The sequence below is a fragment of the Nicotiana sylvestris genome, chromosome 3 (assembly GCF_000393655.2).
Source record: "Nicotiana sylvestris chromosome 3, ASM39365v2, whole genome shotgun sequence".
NCBI lineage: Eukaryota > Viridiplantae > Streptophyta > Magnoliopsida > Solanales > Solanaceae > Nicotiana > Nicotiana sylvestris.
In genome coordinates, this window is record NC_091059.1 from 65,281,464 (window position 1) to 65,303,756 (window position 22,293).

The 22,293-nt window shown below is 36.1% G+C and overlaps 3 protein-coding genes and 1 long non-coding RNA gene across 9 annotated transcripts; 1 reads left to right on the plus strand and 3 right to left on the minus strand.

Moving 5' to 3' along the window:
* Positions 1-3,677: 3,677 nt before the first annotated feature.
* On the minus strand, positions 3,678-4,913 carry LOC138887479 (uncharacterized mitochondrial protein AtMg00810-like). The gene has a single exon (XM_070169233.1). The coding sequence runs from the start codon at positions 4,911-4,913 to the stop codon at positions 3,678-3,680; it is 1,236 nt and encodes a 411-aa protein (XP_070025334.1).
* Positions 4,914-7,874: 2,961 nt separating this feature from the next.
* LOC138886873 (uncharacterized) lies at positions 7,875-9,294 on the minus strand. Its single transcript, XR_011405805.1, has 2 exons — positions 9,055-9,294; positions 7,875-8,430 (listed from the first exon to the last, which is right to left on the minus strand). It is a non-coding gene; the product is annotated as an uncharacterized lncRNA (long non-coding RNA).
* Positions 9,295-10,041: 747 nt separating this feature from the next.
* LOC104229313 (small ribosomal subunit protein uS9m) lies at positions 10,042-15,378 on the plus strand. Of its 2 annotated transcripts, none has more exons than XM_070170802.1 (4): positions 10,042-10,703; positions 11,654-12,094; positions 14,699-14,807; positions 14,989-15,378. In XM_070170802.1, exons 1-4 carry the CDS (start codon positions 10,124-10,126, stop codon positions 15,038-15,040), a joined length of 1,182 nt encoding a protein of 393 aa, XP_070026903.1. In that variant the 5' UTR covers positions 10,042-10,123; the 3' UTR covers positions 15,041-15,378. The 2 variants fall into 2 exon arrangements, with proteins under 2 accessions (XP_070026903.1, XP_009780235.1); XM_009781933.2 differs by having other exon boundaries at positions 14,727-14,807.
* Positions 15,379-16,134: 756 nt separating this feature from the next.
* On the minus strand, positions 16,135-22,071 carry LOC104229314 (pentatricopeptide repeat-containing protein At1g71490). 5 transcript variants are annotated; one of them, XM_009781934.2, is made up of 4 exons: positions 21,920-22,071; positions 18,602-21,098; positions 18,352-18,407; positions 16,135-16,909 (listed from the first exon to the last, which is right to left on the minus strand). In XM_009781934.2, exon 2 carries the CDS (start codon positions 20,959-20,961, stop codon positions 18,745-18,747), a length of 2,217 nt encoding a protein of 738 aa, XP_009780236.1. In that variant the 5' UTR covers positions 20,962-21,098; positions 21,920-22,071; the 3' UTR covers positions 16,135-16,909; positions 18,352-18,407; positions 18,602-18,744. The 5 variants fall into 5 exon arrangements, with proteins under 5 accessions (XP_009780236.1, XP_009780240.1, XP_009780238.1 ...); XM_009781938.2 differs by having other exon boundaries at positions 16,135-16,960; XM_009781936.2 differs by having other exon boundaries at positions 21,868-22,071.
* Positions 22,072-22,293: the final 222 nt, after the last annotated feature.

Genomic DNA, 22,293 nt, shown 5'->3' on the forward strand with positions numbered 1-22,293 from the left:
ATTTAACATATCCACACCTAGTCCAAATGTACAGGGTGTTACAGTAAGTAATAGAGAAAAGAGGAAGAAGCGGTCGAATTTGAAGCATTGTAAATTATAATGGAAGAGATAATGAAGCGATACAAGGAGTCTTGGCCGGAAACGCCTTCTCCGATAAACTTTCTTCTTCTTCTTTTTTATTTAGTCACATACAATGATACAAATACATTGTATTCTGTACAAATTCACTCAAACACATTGTATTTTTATATAAATACATTTTTTTGGCATGTGTTTATGTATTTCGAAGGTCTGTATTTTTTAATACTGCTGAATACACCTATATTCCTGCATACTGTATATACAGTATGCATGAATACATGATATAAACATTGAAATACACTGAATATAAACATTAAAATTTAACAAAATATAAACAGTGAATACATTTAATATTAAATACAGTGAAATACACTGAATACAAATAGAAAAACGGTGAATACAACTAATGAAATATACTGAATACAACAGTAATAACATGTATTAGAAATAATTAAAATACTGTTAATATAAATACATTTGAATACACTGAATATAAAATAGCGAATACAATAAATACAAACATTGAATCTAATGAATGCAACAGTAAAAAAAAATATTGAAACACACTAATTACAAAAGTTATATACAACAAAAAAATCATTCTAATTAATTGGGTTGATAATGAGGCATGTTAAAATTGATTTTGTTGAGTTATATTAGGAGTGTATCACGCTAATTGATATTATTTTCGTTATTAGACAGCTGGACATACCTATTTTTAAGGTGATTGCCGTTACTGTATTCATGAATACATGACGCGAATACATATGAATACATGTGCGTCCAGCTGGACTGCCCTGATTTTAAGCGCTTTTTGCTGTTGTATTCATGAATACATAACGCGAATACATGTGAATACATGCGCGTACAGCTGGACTACGCTGATTTATAGGCACTTTTTGCTGTTGAATACAGTGAATACACTATCGTAACAACTGAATAGTAACTATAGGAAGTAATTATGCATATTAAGTTAATAGCCACTAAACAATAATAATTTCTGAAAATTCCTCAATTGCAAATAGTGATAAAAGCTTAATTTGGTAGAGTAAGTAATATTGTACAGGATAAGATTATGGATTTTTGGGCTTTATAAAGGGTGATCTACCGATTAAATACTTAGGTGTACCACTTTGTACTAAGAGGTTGACAATTATGCAATGTTACCCTTTGGTGGAGAAAGTGATCGGAAGGATCACCTCCTGGACGTCAAATTTTTTGTCCTATGCTAAAGGCTTCAACTGATAAAGAATGTACTTTTTTTAATCCAATCATGTCTTGCCCAAGAAGATAGTAAACCTTATAGAGGCTGCTTGTAGGAGCTTTTATGGACTAAGGGTGCTACATTATCCAAAAAGGCTCTGTCAGCTTGGAATAAAGTGTGATATCGAAAATCTGCACGTAGTTTCAACGTTCTAGATGTTAATACTTGAAATAAAGCTGCTATATATAAGCTCTTCTGGATTTTGTGCAGAAAAAGATAAATTGTGGGTACACTGATCCACATGTACTATTATTTATCCGTAAAACAGTATAGTTAAATTTACAACGTGGTTTATAAATACGTGAATTAATTTGATCCAAAAATATGAAATAAATAAGAATAGAAATAAGGTTATAAAATAACTTAGAAGAAATAAGTCTGGCTGTAAGTTTAACTTCTCCGATAGCAGTAACAAGAACAATAAAATAAAGAGAGCAATTTGATAGAATGAGAGCTAATTTTTACTTTTGCGTACAAAATATTTCATGTCCCTCAATGAATACAAATTCTCTTATTTATAGCTCTATTCAGGGATACAAGATTCCCAAATCAAGCTCTTCTTGAACGAAAATAAAATCGTTATTGATGGTTGCATAACGGTTGGTTATTAATACAAAGATTCTTTGTAACGGCTGCTTATTGAATGTTGTCCTTTCCAACCGATGTCTTCCTTTCAAATCTTCGTTCCCGGTTCCAATGCCTTTGGAACTTATTTTGCACCGATTACATGCCTATGTCTGGTGCCAACTATTTGCTGACTCATATCTTACCTGTCTCCAGTTACACATGTCATCTCGTCATTCACCCACCTGTCGCAAACCAATTTTTACCCCCATACAACTATGGAAAAAATAGAAATATTTGGAAAATTGAACCAAAACAGGCTACATAGATGCTGTTGAAGATTGTGAAGTCCATAAAGGCAAAGAGGTTGCTGGACTGCAGTTTACTGATTTATGTCAGATGCCATCATTCTCTGTTAAATGGTTGTACCAAAAAATGAGGGGCAAATATCCTAAGGTACCACGGAAGGGATTGATATACAACGATCATAGCTCACCAAAGTGGTTATTCGTCTTGAATTTGGCTATACAAGAGAGGCTTAGAACACTGAATAGATGGGCTCATTGGGTATTATTAACAATTAGAGATACTACTTCTGTCAGGAGCAAAATGGAAATCATGATCATCTGTTTTTTTTTTTATTTAAAGTGAAATTGTATTAATCAAAAATATATCTGAACAATTACAAGTAATTACTGACCAACTACTTTCCTGAATATAAGTCTAATCCTAGATTAGAAGTTTTCATCCATGTCTACTACAACTCCAGGAATTACTCATAAGACTAGATAAAGAAGATGTGCACTATAATTACATCCAAAGAACTCTAAGGAAACCGATATAAGCAGTGCCACGATAGATATCTTCTACCTCTAGTGTGCACATGAAGGACAATCTCTCTGCATATTCTATGTTCCTCAAAAGTACCTTGTTGGAATCTAATCATGTTTCTTTCCCTCCATATACCGTAAACCAGCATAGCAAACACATAGCTAGAAATGGCACGCCCTGTATTCTTTCTAGCCATATGACATGCCCAGCTGAGCTCCTCTTTCTAGCCATCTATGTTCCTTCCCATGCCTAACCAAACCAACAGTCTGCTCCACACTCTCCTAGTTACCGAACGTTCAAAGAATAGATGCTCTAGTGTTTCAGTACTTGCTTTGCAAAATGCACAATCATGAGGCACCTGCACACCAATTTTGTATAGTCTATCCACTGTGGCTAATCATTCATGTGCAGCCAACCACATGATGAATTTGAATCTGGGATGGATGTTGGGAAAAAATAATAATCTCGCCCAGGAATAATATCCACATCAAATAATAATAACACAAGAGAGTAATAATGATACCAAATATTTTAGGGGGTAAAATAAAATATCCGAGCGGAGCAATATTACCACTATAATATTACAACTCAGTAGTGTCAAGAGACTACTACAACTTTGAAAGAAATAATACTCTTTATTTAAAATACCTCACTATAATATTACTATCATTCACTAGTTGTCTTACAGACAACAATCTGTGAATTACTCTCACTGCTTCCTGCTTCTCTCGTTATTTTGGGTGTGTTTCAAAGGAGAAATTAAGCCTGCTATTCATAGAAAATTAGATTGTCGTTGGTCAAAACATGTTTTGTGACTTGTTGCAATTTGACAACTTTTTCCATCCGCCCAAATTGAAAAATTTGTTCAGCCACTCAATTTGACCTTTTTTTCATCTTTTTCTTTGTTTCCTTTTTATGGGTCCTACAAATCTCTCCCTTAATTTTGATTTTTCTTCTTCATTCCAAGTCTTGATCTTAGTCTTTGAAAATTTTCAAACTTGAGAGCCTTTGTGAAGATATCTACAACTTGATCATGAGACTTCACATATTTGAGCTCGACTTCCTTCTTGGCAATGCATTCTCTGATGAAGTGATACCTTGTATCTATATGCTTGCTTCGATCATGATGCACTGGATTCTTCATGAGTGCCTGTGCTGATTTGTTATCAATACAAATCTCTGTAGCTTCTATTTGTGGCAAATTGAGCTCCTTTAATAATCTCCTTAGCCAAATAGCATGACAGGTACATGATGTTGCTACTATATATTCGGCTTCACAAGTTGAGAGAGTAACAATGGACTGTTTCTTTGAACTCCAAAAAATAACAGAATCACCCAAGAAAAATACAAAACCAGTTGTACTTTTCCTATCATCAATATCTCTCGCATAATCACTATCATAAAATCCCACAAGGTGGAAATCATTAGAAGAAGAATAAAATAACCCAAAATCGACCGTACCTTTTAGGTAACGAAGAATTCTTCTAGTAACCTTCAAGTGAGTAGAAGTAGGAGCCTCCATGAAGTGACTTACTACTCCAATTGCAAAAAGTATATCTGGCCTGGTACAAGTCAAGTACCTCAAACTTCCCACAAGACTTTTGAAGAATATGGGATCCACTTTTTCTCCTCCATCAAACTTGGACAATTTTGTCCCACTTTCCATCGGTGTGTTCACGGGGTTGCAATCGAGCATGTTGAATTTCTTCAATATCTCTTTTGTATAGCTTTCTTGAGAGATAAAAATTCCATCCTCCATCTGCTTCACTTCTAGGCCCAGGTAATATGACATGGGCCCTACGTCTGTCATCTCGAACTCATAAGACATATCTTTCTTGAAAGCTTCAAATAAACTTGGGTTATTACCCGTGAAAATAAGATCGTCAACATAAAGACAAACAAGTAAGATATCTCCATTAGTATGAACTTTAAGGTAAAGAGCATATTCATGGAGACAACGAGTAAACCCATTGTCTTGAAAATACTTGTCGATGCAACTATTCCATGCTCTCGGGGCTTGCTTTAATCCATGTAAAGCTTTTTTCAACTGCAACACTTTATCTTCATGGTTTTTGACCATGAAGCCCAATGGTTGTTCAACATAGACTTCTTTTTCAAGATAGCCATTCAAGAAGGCTGATTTGACATCTAGTTGATGAATCTTCCACTTCATTTACGCCGCCAAAGAGATCATCAAACGAATCGTCTCCATGCGGGAAACAGGTGCATAGAGTTCTTCATAATCAATGCCTTGCCTTTGCTTGTACCCTTTAGCCACAAGTCATGTCTTGTATCTCTCCACATCTCCATCAGCATTCTTCTTTGTCTTGTATACCCATTTCACTTCAATTGCTCGATGACCTTTGGGAAGAGTTGTTAACTCCCAAGTGTTGTTCTTCTCTATTGACTCAATCTCCTCCTCCATGGCTTGTCTCCACCTTTTGTTTGTAACAGCTTCATCAAAGTTCATTGGTTCACTATCAGCAAAGAGACAACATAAAAAATCAAAATTAGTAACTTCTTTTGTGTCCTCATAGAACTCTTGAATGCTCCTTGTCCTTTGTGACTGTTTATTTGAACCTTCTTGAGAAGAGGGAGATGCAACATTTATTGGAGAATGAGGTGGAGTTGTGTCCTGTACAGGTTCCACGGTCTCTGGTTCTTCTTCATCACCAAAGTATGGAAGAAAATCATATGAAGTTTCTTCCTCAGCTTCCCAATTCCATGCCAATTTTTCATTAAATTCAACATCACGACTTACCACCACCTTGCCGCTGATTGGGTTGTATAGCTTGTAGCCTTTTGAACTCGTATCATAGCCAACATACACATGCTTGACACTTAGATCGTCAAGCTTTGCTCTCCCTTGATGTGGCACATGAGCATAGGCTATGCTCCCAAAGATTCTCAGGTGCTTGACATTTGGATTTCTTCCACTCCATACTTCTTGAGGAGTTTGATCTCTAACATTTCTTGTTGGAGACCTGTTATTCAAATAAACTACACAAGAAACAGCTTCGGCCCAAAATTCCTTGGGCATACTTTTAGTTTTCAACATATATCTAGCCATATTAAGAATCGTTCGATTCTTTCTCTCTGCAACACCAATTTGTTGAGGTGAATAAGGTACCGTTAGAGGGCGATGAATTCCATGAAGTTGACAGAAGTCATTAAATTAATTTGAAGTGAATTCGTCTCCTCTATCGGACCTTAGAGCTTTAATTTCATAGCCACTTTCTTTCTCCACAAGTACTTTGAAATTTTTAAAAGTAGCAAAAACTTCAGATTTTTGGTTCAAGAAATAAACCCAAGTCTTTCTACTAAAGTCATCAATGAAAAGCAGAAAGTATTTTCTTTTACCAAAAGATAGTGGATTGATTGGTCCACACACATCAGTGTGGACAAGGTGGAGCAGCTTGGTTGATCTTGACATGGCCTCCTTTGGAAAACTCCTCCTTGTATGTTTTCCAAGAAGACAAGCTTCACACAATTGATTGGGATGGTTGATTGATGGTATCCCATGCACCATGTTCTTTTCTCCCATTAATTTGAGTGCTTCAAAATTCAAGTGCCCAAATCGCATGTGCCAACACCATGATTCATCTTGCACATTAGCCTTCAAACACTTTGCAACAATTGTTTTAAGATTCAGAGAAAACAATCTATTCTTTGTCATATGCACTTTAGCAATTAGAATTTCATTTGAATCTCTAAGCCAAAGATGCATGTTTTTCATGTGGATGTCATATTCCTTTTCAAGAAGTTGGCCCAAACTCAAAATATTACTTTTTAATTTTGGCACATAATAAACATCTTGAATTAACTTATGACTACCATCTTTACAGGAGATCAGAATCGTACCTATCCCTTCGATTTGAACCTTTGAGGTATCTCCAAAGGACACATTACCTCTCACTGTTTTATTGATCTCCACAAACTTCTCTTTGCATCCACACATATGATTGCTTGCTCCATTGTCCAAATACCACGAGCTGCAATCATCTCTGTCTTCTTCCTTGAGTGTCATTAACAACGCTGACTCATCTTCTTCTTTCTTGTCGTCAACAAGGTTAGCTTTTTCTTCAACATTGCTACGACATTCCCAAGAGAAATGGCCAAATTTATGACAATTATAACACTCAATTTTTGATTTGTCATACTTTTGTCCATTATTTTCTTGGTAGTAGCCACGTCCTCTTCCTCCTTTATGTCCATGACCACGACCTATGAATGTTTGGTGGATTTTAACTTCATTGTTGAAGTTGTTACCGTTACTTCTTCCTCTTCCATAACCGCTACGTCCTCATCCTCGTCCGTTTCCTCGATAGCTTGTTTCACCTCCATAATCTGTGAAGGATGCCTGAGTTTTAAGAAGTTGCTCCAATGACACTTCTTTTCACCTTTTGATCTTTTCTTCGTGGGCTTGTAAAGAACCTTCCAATTGCTCCACCATCATAGAGTCTAAATCTTTAGACTCCTCAATAGCACACACCACAAAATCAAATTTAGGTGTTAAAGTGCGAAGGATCTTTTCTACCACACAGACATCTTCTATGTCCTCCCGTATCTTCTTAGTTGATTTACAACAGCCTTTAATTTTGAAAAATAATCCGAGATGCATTCAGATTCTTTCATTTTTAAAGCTTCAAAATCAGCCCTTAGAGTTTGAACTTTTAACTTCTTCACCTTGTCAACTCCTTAAAGAGAATTTTGTAAAATCCCCCAAGCTTCCTTTGAGGTGGTAGCATCTGCCACCTTCTCAAATATGTCATCATCCAAATATTGGTGGATGAGCGTGTGGGCTTGTTGATCCTTCTTCTTTGTCTTTGCCAAGACTTCTTTTTCAGTTTGAGGCAGAGCTTCCTCATTATCGGGTTTTGCATACCCTCTATCTACGATTTTTCACACATCCTGAGAGCCAAGAATAACTTTCATACGTAGACACCATTTCTTATAATTATCTTTTGTCAGACGGGGGTACTGAAAAGATAGCGGACCATTATTTGCCATGACTCTGATACCACGTTGTTGGAAAAAAATAATAATCCTGCCCAAGAATAATATCCACAGCAAGTAATAATAACACAAGAGAGTAATAATGACACCAAATATTTTAGCGGGGTAAAATACAATATCCGAGCGGAACAATATTACCACTATAATATTACAACTCAGTAGTGTCAAGAGACTAGTACAACTTTGAAAGAAATAACACTCTTTATTTAAAATACCTCACTATAATATTACTACCACTCACTAGTTATCTCACAGACAACAATCTGTGGATTACTCTCATTGCTTCCTGCTTCTCTCGTTATTTTGAGTGTGTTTCAAAGGAGAAATGAAGCATGCTATTTATAGAAAATCAGATTGTCATTGGTCAAAATACGTTTTGTGACTTGTTGCAATTTGGAAACTTTTTCCATCCGCCCAAATTGAAAAATTTGTCCAGCCACCCAATTTGACCTTTTTTTCATCTTTTTCTTTGTTTCTTTTTTTATGGGTCCTACAATGGATACTTGTCTGCAAGACTATGCTCTTCCGAGGAACCTTTTGATACTGGGGGCATCAGTATAAGTTAGGCTTGCTCAATCGAAAAATGCTCTTGCACCTGCAATATCTTCAGTCGATCAATCAAGGAACCCTGCATGGACTGACTCTGCAGAGTCTCTCTTGTCTCTAAGATTTTCCTGAAATCATGATCATCTGTTCTTTGACGGTAAATTCTCAAATGAAATATGAAGTAGGCTACTAAGATGGCAACATATCAACAGATCAACCATGACTTGGCAGGATGAAGTCAGGTGGGCAAGTTCATAAATAAGGAGCAAGGCTGTGGAAGTAGAGGTTTATAGGATGGTGTTTGCAAGATGTATGTATTTTTTATGGCAGGAAAGGAACCTTAGTTAAATCCTAAACAAGCAGAGGACTGTGAATACTATTACAAAACTGTTGTTGTAGGAGATTTTTTGTAAGAAGGCATGACTGGTAGATTGATGAGGAGGCTGGAACAACTAAACACTGATCCACAACTGCAATTTGTATAGTGTAGGAATGATAATTTTATACATGCTAAGTAGTAGTAACTGAATGTTACTGATAAGTTGGAGCTGTTATGTCCAACTATCAAGTTTTTTTTTTCTCTTGTACATAACTCCAATTGGTAATCATTATGTCTAAAGAAGAAATAAAAATACATAATTGCTGTAAAATATGTAATGCATATTAAGAAAAAACGAGAAAAAAATCATAATTAAAATAAATAAATCATTATATATGATTATGTAACAATTAGTAATTGAGAAATATCTTACATGAAAGTTGAGTACATCCACTCTTTATCATATCAGTATCCAAGGGTCGAGGCTATCAAACTGCCAATTTTAGAGAGATAATTAGAACAAAAAATAATGCATAGGTGCACCACATCTGTTTCAGCAAAAGATACACATAAATCACATAAAAATAAGGTCAAAAAGTAATTGAGTTGTTTAAGCAACTTCAATAGTTTTTTGAATAATTGATTGAGTTGCTTAAAGAACTTCTATAGCTACTTAAACAAATGATTGATTTATTTAAATAACTAATTGGGTTGTTTAAACAACTGATCGAGTTGCTTAAATAACCGATTGAGTTGTTTAAGCAGGTGAGTGGATTAGATGAGCAACATAAGTAGGTGGGTAAATGTAATCATGTTATTGGTTAGTACCAACTAAATGCTCTATTATTAAGGGATACTCAATTATTAATTTATTTGTAATTGATGAATTTGTGTATCAAAAAATAATTAAGTGGTAACATATCTAATAGGAGTAAATAAGTTTATAATATAGGATAGTTACATAAAATTTTCGAAAAGACTTCACATGCTAGGCTTGTATTTACAGGAGGTTATACGCTTATATGTAGCTGCCAATAGCTTCTTATTCTTGACGATCTCCCTTAGCCTTGAGCTTTTGTACATATGATACTGCGAGCAATTTTGAGCTTCGTGGCGAACGTCTTTAATTACTGAAATCTTACTCACTATCCATACAATATTCTAAATACTCAATTTAGTAAAGAAGAAATACACCCTTTCTTTCATTTTACATTGATACGGGGAGTCGACTAATTTTTTCTTTTTCACAAAAAATTTAGATTTTTACAAAATTTAGTAGTAAATCTAAAAATTAGAGTAATATTTTAATTAAAACTAGATAATAGGATGTAGCCTATGAATATATAAGAAAAGGAAAAAGAAAAAAGTGTATGAACAACAGAATAATAGGGCCGGTTTCTTAAACAAAGATGGGCCTTGAAGTATGAATCAAGGGCTTTTACAATAGCGGTGGCTTCTCCATTGTCTCTTCTTCTTCCTCTGTTTCTGTTTAAGTCTCCACAATGCTCTCTCGTTTCATCTCCAAATCCTCACACCTCCGACTCTTAACCCTGCTTCCTTCCAAAACCCACTTCTTAAACCCTAAACCCATTTCCACTATACCCTCTTTTCCCATTCCCAAGCCATGTTTCTTCCCCAACAACTCCCATTTCTTCTCCACCGGTAATAACAACAATGGCAAAGATTCAGAGCCATCATCTTCTGATTTGTGGAAACTTTCTTCTGAAACTGATCAATCACTGTTCAATGAAGACATAGAAAGTGTTGAGGGTATACAAACGCAGGTTCTTGATGATGGGTCTTGGGCTAAACAACAACAAGAAGAGAGTGGTGATGTGTTTAAAGAAAATAAGGGTGTTGGTGGAGGTGGGGAGGATGAGATTTGGGCAACCGCTGAAGGGTATAATAAAGCTTGGAGTTTTGATGTGGAAGGTGAAGGAGAGAAAGTGTTTGATGTGGGAGAAGAAGAGGTTATAATAGAAACTAAAATAATGGGTTTTGAAGACGAGGGTAAAGTTGAGAATGCTGAGGAGAAAAAGCTTCTTGAATTGGAAGAGAAAGCTCTTACTGAGGTTCTTAAAGGTAATCCCTTTTTTTAGTAGCTTATTTCAAATTGTTTTTTTCTTGAAAATATGTATAAGATTTGTGCATTATGGTTTGGTTGTAAGGTCTTATATTTTATCTCATTTGTTGTGTAGCACATGACTAGCCTAAATTGCCATGCTCTCTGAAGGTAATTTTAGCTTCTTTAAGATCATTTTTCTTGAGAAGGCATAATTGTTTATTTTGATTTGTTTACATTAGGTGGCATCTTTAATTGAGTAGCATATGACTAGGCTAAATTGTCATGCTTTCTGAAGTATAGGATTTGAGATAAGGTAGGAGATTAACTAGAAAGCTCTTAGTTGTCCATTGCTGCAAATTGTTGTCTGGCATTTTCAATGATTGAGAGTGTTACCTAAGCAGGCTATAGACCTATTGGCGTTCAACGTGATTTTTAATTGAGGTATCCCTTAAGTTTTACCAGAGACTTAAGGTATATTCTTAAATAATCATGCTAGCAGGAAACATCTTTAACTTTCAAAACTTGACAGATTATCCCAAACCAAATGTCACTCAATGTTTTACTGGCTTGATTGTATTTCCTGTCCTACTGCGAGTTTTAGGCGCATAATCCAGTGAGTTTGATCCAATTTTCTTTTGGTTTATATAACTTTTGACTCCATGTGGTTTTAATGCTCAGAAAATCTATATTTCTTGAAGCATGTTATAACCTTTTAGCTACTTACTGATTACAGGTTAGTCTGTGTTAACTTGACAATAAAAATTTAACTCCGGCAAGTACATTTAATTTCTGTGGGTTAGAGATCTTGAGAAAGAATATCAGGTTGGGGGGAGGTCAGGGGTGAGTAGTGGTTCATGCTCTCCTACTAGTTACGCAACTGGATAATGCACTTCTTTTATCTTATTACCTGCAATTATTCCTTAATCCTGTTCTGGGAGTTTTCTTAACGAGGTGCCTTTCGTTCCAGGTCCTAATCGTGCATTTGGTGATCTAATAGCGGCATCTGGAATCACAGATGAAATGCTGGACAGTTTGATTGCTTTGAGAGACCTGGATGACATTAAAGGGCTTCCTCCTTTGAGAGAAATCGAAGACATGCGTTATGAAAAGAATACTAGGAAATCAAGCAGAGCTGACATAGAGCGCCAAAAACAGGAGGAAGTAGCCAAGGCGCGAGTCAAACAAGTAGATGAAAAGGGAAGGGCTTATGGGACAGGAAGAAGGAAGTGTAGTATAGCCCGTGTTTGGGTTGAACCAGGTGCTGGTAAATTTATGGTGAATGACAAAGAGTTTGATGTATACTTTCCCATGCTTGATCACCGAGCTGTTCTCCTTCGACCTTTTACTGAAACTAAGACATTGGGCATGTGGGACGTGAGATGTACTGTAAAAGGAGGCGGTGTGTCAGGTAAGCAGCAGTAAGCATGCGAATGAGTTGCAAACATCGGTTCCTTTACCAATAATTTATTTGTTTTTCCCTCTGTTCTGATACAATATCTGCCAATTTATCTGTAAGAATATGACATCATACTCATTATGATTGCTGCTTGTATGTCTTGCTGGGTGCATTCTGGAGCAGAAATCAAACAAGGAGATGTGATAGGAGATTTGGAAAATGCATAGTTTAGACAACTGCATTTGGACCACCTGTTTTTACGTGAGAGTTGGAGCCCATATTTTTTATTGGCATAAATTTCAGTATACTATTTAGGGAAAATTTAGGAAATTTTAAAAGTATGATCTGAACAGAATTATCTTCGACTATAGAGCAAATTATGTGGTGTTTTCTTTTTAGCATGTTATTTCTAAGTCCTATCTTTCTAAGAGTTGCTTTGATATATATCCTGAGTTGCTTCGTCCAGGAATTTTGAGAAAGGTACAATGTGAATTGTTGGTTAGGTTGGTTGGTTGGTTGTTTTTACTTATATTTATTGCTATGAATTATGATGGTTGAAAGTTGAAACCTTATACAGCACATCTCAAAATTTTGTGTTTGGCCAAAAGCTAAACGTTAGTTTAGGAAGAAGGGAAGCTCGGGGGAAGGAAGGGAAAGTAGAAGGGTAATAGTGGAGAAATAAGATAAATTTATCTTCCAACTTTTTTTAGCTAAAGACGGCCATTTTTTGTCAATGGAATACGTAGGCTCAAGAATTGTTACTTTCGTCTGCGCTATATTTGTTTTCCTCTTCTCCTTTGTAAACCAAATAAGAGAGAGAAATAAATGAATAGTAGAAATAAAACAAAGAAAAGAAGAGAAAATGACAAGACAGAGAATCTTGGGTTTTTGGTCCTTTCTCAAAACAAAGAAAAGAGGAGAAAATGACAAGACAGATAATCTTGGCTCTCTGGTCCTTTCTCTTTATTTTCCTTTTTCTTGGCATAACGTTGATGTTTGGTGTTCGGGCGAGGAGGTCACAAGTTCAAGTCGTGGTAAGGATTTCTTGCAGAAATGCAATGTGATACTGCATACAATAGATCCAATATGGTACTATTATTACCTGGAACCCCCCCCCCCCCCCACATAGTGGGAGCTTAGCACTCCAGGCGACCCCTTTTGGTGTTCGATTCAGCTTGTATGCACGTCGATTATTTCTTTCTCTTTCTTCCCTTCTTTCCAATGGTGATTAATCTTTTAGACTGGTTCTCTCAATAGGCTTAAGGAGACGTGATACTTGTTTGCATTAAAAAGGTGTATGACTCCATTTAGGTGGACCAGACTGAAGAAGGAAGAGAAGGGTTTTATTTTGTTTTGGTGTTGGATTTAGAAAGGTAGAGGACATTGGAATAGGATTTTGCCTTCATATATTTGTGAGGAAGTGATCTTCTCCAAATTGATAAGACTTTTTGGTATGATATCTCCAAAAACAAAGACAAAAAAACAACAAAGAAGATAAAGCTATCAGATACTCTAAAAAGTGCTGTTATTACTTTTATATCGAACCTCCATCTACACTGATGAGAAAAAGTTTAATACAAAATAATTGCAGCACTTTTATTTCTAAAAAAAAAAATGAGGGACCAGCAATGGAGCATTAATGTGTCAATACTTGACTCGGAGCTTAATCAATTCAGATCTTAGTCAGTGACCTGACTTCCTCAAATCTTTCTGCTGAAGAGCTGTCCCTTGACTTAATCCTTCCCAACTTGCTCTTCCTCTGCTGAGTTCTTTAAGATAGATCGTGAAGGTGTTCCTTTGTTCTTTAATCTTTCTCTTTGCTAAGTGAAGTGCTTATCTGATACCATTCTTTGGTAGTCCTAGTTCATGTAATTGTGTTATACTTCTAATATAAACTATAAAGATAGTGCGTTGATTATGGGTTTGCTGCACTTCTTTGTTTTGCATTGAAAACCTGCATAATGTATCTGGCGAATTCTGTCTATCAATATGAAATTACATAAGCTTTGTTTTCACTAGTCAAGCTTTACATTCTAAACTTATACTTTGTCCTTGTGATGTAAATTTGTAATGGATCTTAGAAATCAAGCTGTCTAGCAACTTTTTTGAGTATTTTATTGTCAATAAATGCTTAGTATATAGGTATACGAAAACTTCATAGAGAGGGTTTCCTTTCTAGTTTCTCCATTCAATCTTCAACACAAGTAGGGGTATCGTGTGTGCTCTGGCAAGCTGTTGAAACACTTGATTGTAGTAAGTATTACAAAGACTTCTAATTTTGGGTATGCTGATTATGCCTCTTGCTCTCATGTCGTGACATGACCAAACATATTTCAAAGAGAAGTTTAGCAGGAACCACACCTATCTATGCGTTTGTGATTTTATCATGCTCCCTCCTCTGTCAGTCCAAAAACAAAAAAAACAAAAACAAAAAATAGAAAAGGGGGGAGGGGAAGAAAAAGAGAAAGAACTGGAGTACTATATATTTCCAGGGTTAGGTACGGCCTGGAGCTCTATTTCTTCTCTCCATGTGTGTGAAGTGGTGTTCTTTATTATATCATTCTGTTGATGTATTTTAAGCCGTCACCTAGTTGTCTTAAGTTGTTCTACACGTAGTTTTGGATAACAAATACGCTCAAATCAGGTCAAGTTGGTGCAATTCAGCTAGGCATCAGCAGGGCATTGCAGAATTGGGACCCAGAGTTGCGGCCTCCCCTCAGAGAAGGTAATACTTGCTACATGGAGTTTCTCACCTAAATACTTGCTATATGTTTAGTTTGGACGATGTAAAGGTTGGTTATATGTTGTAACCCACTTAGTTATAATTGAGCTCACACTTATTTTGCATCACGAGCCTATGTGAATTTGGTTTTTATGATCGGAGCTGCTTATCCTTGTCTTTGCAGGTGGCTACTTGACGAGAGACTCGAGAGTTGTGGAGAGGAAAAAGCCTGGTAAAGCAAAAGCAAGAAAGAGCTTCCAATGGGTCAAGCGTTGAACTGTTATGGTGCTAACACTAGGATGTCGCTGGAACTGGTATTCCAAAGGATTTGGTATCAATCACACAATTTTCTATTTGGAGCCATTGTTAACTTATGGCACGAGTATACAAGATATGTTGCCTAGAATATTCTAAGTTGGCAGAGTTCTAGGATGCTTGTTTATTTTTTGTTGTTAGAGAGTTGCTTTCTCACACACATTTGTAACATAATTAGCTTGATATAACTATATTTTGTATCCAAGAGGATAGTTTTGAGAGCTTTAATAATGCAGACTGCCTTTGAAGTGGTGCAAAATTTCTCCATTTTCCCCTTGTGGCAACTATCATTCGCCTGCGTTGCGTCGTGTCTGGTGGCTAGCAAAAATGAGCAAAATTTCTCCATTTTCGGTTTGGAATGTTAGGGGATCAGCCTAAGGTAGGTATATTTGCCTCCAATTTCCTATATGTTTTGATAGAGACATTTTAGGTTCCCTCCCACTGATCCTCATCCTCCTTCCTATTAACGAGTTGATGGACAGATTCATAACCTGCTTGAGTTTCCTTCCTTTGGTGACTCAATCTGTCATTTGATCAAACAACAAAACTACAACAGTTTATTACACAACCTTACCTATTCTATGTATTCGAGACGAAGATTAAAAGAATCTGTTGTCATAGTAGTGGATTCTGTCGAGAGCTTTGAAAACAGGTAATTAATTAAAAAAGGCCGATTATATTTTTTTAGGTTTAAAGTTATGCAAAAACAAAAGGCACAAAATCAACAATGTAATTAATAGTAGTAGTATATTTTAGAGTGTTTTCTTCATTTTGGATTTTGGAGACTACTGCTTATATGCTGATAGCATGTCTTTATCCTTTAGCATGTCATGTTCCACTTTATCATTGGTTTGTCTGAATTTTCCGTCTTTCCATTCTGTTAAACATCGGAATCCAGCTAATGATCGTGTCTCAGTAAAAATTTCTCACGTAAAGACACTTTCTTTTGATCAGGCAACAATAAAATTTCATTAATTGGCATCCAGAGGATGAAAATGCAATACAAAAACAGGGAGCTCCTGCAAACTTAAATCGATCATATGTTCATTTATTTGTTCAATTCTTGCAAACATACATGGATATAAGAAATTTTAAATGTAGTTCTAACAGATTGAATTCATATTACATGTGACTCGTAAATAAACCCAAAATAACCAAACAAAACCGAGAATGAATAACCTGGTTTTATGTTTGGCTGTGTCTATAAATCATCAGAACGACACTAACTGGTCAACTCAAATCAAAAACAGGAAGAGTCCTAAGAATTTAATCCCCTCAACGCAAGTGACTTATTATCCTCCTGTTTCTTCTATTTTTCTAGCAAGTGAGGAACCCAATAATAAAATTTACAATCAGCAAGACTGGTATTTTGGTATACTACTCTATAGCTGTGCAACTTAACTTCATCTCACTTGCTTGCCTTCATAATAAAAGGTGAAAAATACACCAGCAAAAAGGTATTACCTTCCCCTTTGAATTGCTTCTGTTACAACACCATGTGAACCTGGCTGTAACATAAGGAAATCATTCTTTGATTTCTGAAGAAGGCTTTAATGCAAAAATAGTAACAGAAATGGTATCAACTCGGAGGACACGCAGATAATGATCTCTGTGTTTTTCAACTGCAAGAAACGATCTCTACGGCGAGCTATGTTGTAAGACCGCCATTTACGTGCACTACCTCGAGATTGAAAAACCAACCAAGAGAGAGACCAGACACGTAATCTCGGATGTTTTAGCAGTGGTGTATCCACACTCCAAAGTAGCTCCACTCAATTTGGTGACAATGTCTGTAATTCAAGATACCACAGGTTATTGCGATTAATCACCACATCCTGCACCTAGCCAGATTAATCAACAAGAAATGATAAACAACAACAATTATACTTGTAAAAAAACAAAGACAACTACTAAGGAAAATGAGAGTTTTTGCATACTTATATCACCAAGACGAGATGTTTCACTGCCTTAGAGCAAGGCATCCAACTACATCCATAAAGAAAAGAAGAAATATTCTATTCCAGATACAACTATTAAGAAAGAAAGTAGTTGAAAATATTCATAGTTTAAGACGATTAGTGAACTCACTGATTAATTGTGGTATGTTTAAGTAACAAATTAGAGAACAGAAGCAACTGCCAGAGAAGTGAAAATGTGTGTGCCATGCCCACCTTCAGAGTTCTCTGATTTGATATAAAACTATGTCTTTTTATGAAAAATACAAAATTCTGTTAAAGATGATACGTATAGTGTCTTTCTTTGAGGGTATGAGCTTCCTCCTACATAGACTAGAAAAGAGAGTACTAATTCTTGCTAGCTCTAGACACGAGTATGTCGTGAAGATCAGTCCATGACCATTTGCATATGACTTTTTTTCCAGATGTTGAAGGACAAGGATGAAAGGAATGTGATGTTATGCTAAAGAACAATTTGAAGCTTGTAACATAATACTGGTAACTTGGATTAACCACACATTGAAAAGGAGTATGCGAAAGTTAATAATCAACTGCACTAGAATAGGATTCTATGCGCAAATAAAAGCTCTCGATTTATTGGCATGACTCCATATATTCCGACTTAACAACACTCCAACTTCAAGGAGTCTGAATACTAGAAAACAAAGAAATCCTTCTTTCAAGATATATTCAAAGCAGCCCTTGACATAAATACCTCATGGAATACATCAAAAGAAATTACCTACAAATGCTGCTTAAAACTTCATGAACAACCTAATGTTTTGCACAAGTAGCTTAAACTGCATAAAAAACCTTCGAGGTTTTGCCTAAGTTCAAACTAATTAATAGCTATAGAAATGATGACTAAACTCGGAAAAAATCAACAAAAGAAACGGATTTGCAGCAGAAGCCATGTACTATTTTCAGTTTGGGTCTCAACTACAATAACACAAGCCATGTCTTCTTAATTCTCTATGATTTCTGAAATATTAACAGTTCCAGTCAAGCACATCATGTAGTAAGAGAGTAATTAAGGCAAAGATGAAAACACCTTTAAGAAATGCATCAGTAATAAAATGAATGGTAGTAATATTTGGAATAGAATGAGTCTGCACCAAGGGATTTATCTTGCGACAAATGAAACATATGCTGTAGAGAAAGCAACCTAGGCATTCTAACTGATTTCGATCATAAGCCAGCAAATGAATGAGAAAATAACTAAAGACTTGCACAACTAATATCATCAGTATTTTGTTTAATTAGTTTATGTCCTCTACCTTGAAGACTGATATAGATTCTTTCAAGTGTTCCCCTACTCTACAAAACCTGCAACCTATAAAGAGAAAAAATCATCAGCGGTCGAAAAGATCAAGAAAATCGTACGAGCTTCAGACAGGGAAGCGGTAGTTGACAACTACGGCATGCAAGAAACACAAGCCAAAGTATTTGCTAACTTTATCTCTAAACATGGTTAAAAGAAAGTGTTGATATGCATAAGACCGGGCATATAATGCAAGAGTCATCTACCTCAGCTGTGGCGAAAAAAGCAGAACGCTTGTTCAAGCTGGCACATATTCTGCTTGAGTGATGAGAAATACCTTGCAACAGGAAAGAGGAGAAAAGTTCTTATGGAAATAGTCAAAGGTCTGGATCTGAGTCCCGCTTCCTTTTCACAAAAGGAGTCCTTCACAAAGTTCTTCTTCGGAAGAAGAATCCTCTGTAGTCACATAACCAGTGTCTTTCATTTGCCTATTCAGTCCTCCCAAAAGACAGTAAATTTCATTTGTTTGGCCACTGGAGGTATCTGAAACCAAAAAGGGAGAAAAGCCAGAACCCGTATCAACCCAAGCACATCCTGGAGCCTTTCTTACACCAAAATCCCGCATGATGGTTCTCACTTTTGCCAGTTTATTCCAACGTCCAGCATCTGCATACATATTAGCAATCAACACATAATATCCAGGATTATCGGGCCTCAGCTCCAGCAGTTTCTCAGCTGCCCATTCTCCTATCTCAGTATTCCTATGAATCTTACATGCTCCAAGGAGAGTTGCCCACATTTCAGGTGTTGGTTCATAAGGCATCTTTATAATGATTTCCTCTGCTTTTTTAAGTAGACCAGCCCTACCAAAGAGGTCAATCAAGCAAGAAAAGTGCTCCAAACGAGGACTTATATCATAAGTACTTTGCATCTGTTCGAATAGCTTCTGACCCTGCGTCACATGGCCTGAATGACTACATGCTGACAAAGTAGCAACCATGGTCACATGGTCTGGTTTTATATGGTGCCTTATCATCTCATTAAAAAGTTCAATTGCTTCTCTTCCTTCACCTTGAATACCATATCCTGCTATCAGCGAAGTGTAGGTAACTGCATCTTTCTTGCTCATCAAATTAAATAGTTTTCTGGCTACTACTACCTTTCCGGATCTCGCATACATATCCACAAGTGAATTCCACAATAGCATATGTTCCTCAAACCCTTTCCGCCTTGTAAGATAGCAGTGAAATTCTTTACCATGTTGTAAATTTGCCACCCTAGCACAAAGGGGGAGAATGCTTGCTATAGTTATATAATTTGGCTCAACACCAGAAAGCAGCATTTCTCGGAAAAGAAAGGAGGTTTCCTCAGACCTGTCCCAATGTGCAAAGCCAGATATGATCGTATTCCAGGTAATTACAGTTTTAGAGTCAACCAACTGAAATAAAATATGCGCCTGCTTAAGCGCCTTGCATCTGGCATACATATTGATTAAAGCATTTCTTACATTATCGAAATCGTCAAGGTGACTTCGCATCACTATACCATGAATTTCTTTTCCATTTTTTAACAAACCAGTATGAGAACATGCACCCAAACCAATAAGTGTTGCCACAGGTTCTAGCTGAATTCCACAAGTTCTCATTTGAGAGAACAATTTAAGAGCCCCAATAAAGTTACCTGTCTTCAAGCAACCTCCAGCTATGGTGTTCCAAGTAATAATATCCATTTCAGCACCAGTAGCCCTCATTCTATCAAAAAGTTCAAAAGCTTTACTCCACATACCTTTGGAAGCATAACCATAGATCATTGAATTCCATGAAACTGCATCCTTAACTGGCATCCTTTCAAATATGTCATTTGCAACATCCACTTCCCCACATTTCGCATACATGGAAACTAAAGCATTCTGGACAAACAAGCTACCCTCTAGGAAACTACCATCTATAGATTTGTGAATATCCTGGCCAGAAGCAAGATTTAATTGTTCACCACAGGCCTTCAGAACAGACGGATAAGTGAACTCATCGGGTCTTATACCTCTATTTACCATCTGTCTATAGGCAGATAACGCCTTTTCATTTTGCCTCCTTCTAACATAGGAAGAAATAAGGAGATTCCAAGGGAGAGGGTGCAAAATATTTGAAGTTTCAGCAATTGCATGAGCATTATCAAGTAAATCGAAGGTCGTATAAAAGGTGAGTATCCTTGGTACCAAATTCCAACTATGTGCAACGCCCGAATTAATAATGCAGGCATGAAGCTGCTTCCCTTCGAGAAGTGACTTACTGTTAGTACAACATAACAAAAGAGACGATAAGGACTGTATAACAAGATCACAAGGGGTTTGAGAGGAGACATGAGTCCGAATAAGTGAAAAAGTTCTAAAGGCTTTGCATATGTGGCCTTGGCTTGCAAAGTCCTTCAAGGTTGTCAGTAGGCAATCCACCATAGACTCATTTGTTGCTTCACAAGACCCTGAAACAGATTCACGAGAACTACACAGCAAGGAATGGACACTGTTTCGGGGGTCTGATTCTGTAACACTCCTCCACTTTTTAGGTATGAACATCCGAATTTGGGACAAAGGAAGGTTTCTTGGAAGCACACTGAATCGGGAGGGCATAAACTACAGATGCTGAAACTACAATGAGTAATAAGAAGATAGCGGATGGGTATCGTATGCATGACTGCTTCCGCATTTGCAACACTAACAACAGTCTGTAACGGCTTAGAAAGATTGAATCTTTACCCAATCTATCCCTGCAAAATGAATCACATGTGTAAGACACAATAATAGCAATTAATCTATAAAATCCAGAGCGATCATGATGCAACCAAAAAGGAAAATAAGTATTCAGCTTTCTAACACATTAATATGAACCTGAAAATCATACAAAGAAACATATGAAATTGAATTTCTAAGAACAAACAAGAAATATACTCCTTCATCCCAACTTAAATGACACTCTCCTATTTTGGAACATCCAAAAATATTTAACACCATTATATTTCTATACAACTTTCAATACTTTCAAGAATTCAACTATTCAAATTTTTAACTTTCAAGTGATGTTTGACTATCAAACTAACTTTTAAATAATCCCCTTTTTAATATGACTTTAATTAACATTTCAAACTTCATGTCCATCAATTATGAGCATATAAATTGAGACAGAGGCAGTAATATAAAAAAAAGCAAAAACAGGAGCTAAGTAGGATTGTTAGTCCTCGTGCATTTAATAAACTAGTTAATTACAGCATTTTTTTAATTTCTAAAAACAAATAAAAAGAAAGGAAAAAACAAAAAAAGATCACAATTTCAATTAAATCACCCAAAATTGTTCACTTTATCAGCAATTGACCAACAAACCTCAAAATAAACAGAAACAAAAGAAGACTCACTTAAAAAAAATTCACTTTTTAATATTGCTATAATCATTCAGAGTGCAATTTGAAGTTTCTGGAATCCAATATTCGAAAAAACAGGTTAACAATATACAAATTGACCCAAGGATTGGTCCTAAATAACCTCAAGCAGCTAAATGCGAAGATTAACAAAGATAGTGAGAGAATATATGTACTAAGTCTGGAGGCCACCGGCCACAGGGGTCGCCGGTAAGGAGAAGGGAAAATGGTTGCTGTAGAGATTGGAGGAGGAAACGAAGTGAGAACAATAACCTTGTTTAGGGGTTTAGAGAATGGGGTTTTGACTTTTGACAGCTTTTGTCCTTTGAACCTAGGAATATCTTTTACTGCAAGTCTGAGTTTCTCCTTTTCTTTTTGAAAAAAGATTTTATTTTTATATATATATATATATATAAAATAATAATAATAATATAAAAGTGCTCACGAAGAAAAAAATGCATAAATATATTAATAATATATAATAATACACTTAAATTTTGTGGGAGTTCTATTACCCTTTGTCTCGTTCAAAATGTACTTGAATAGCTTA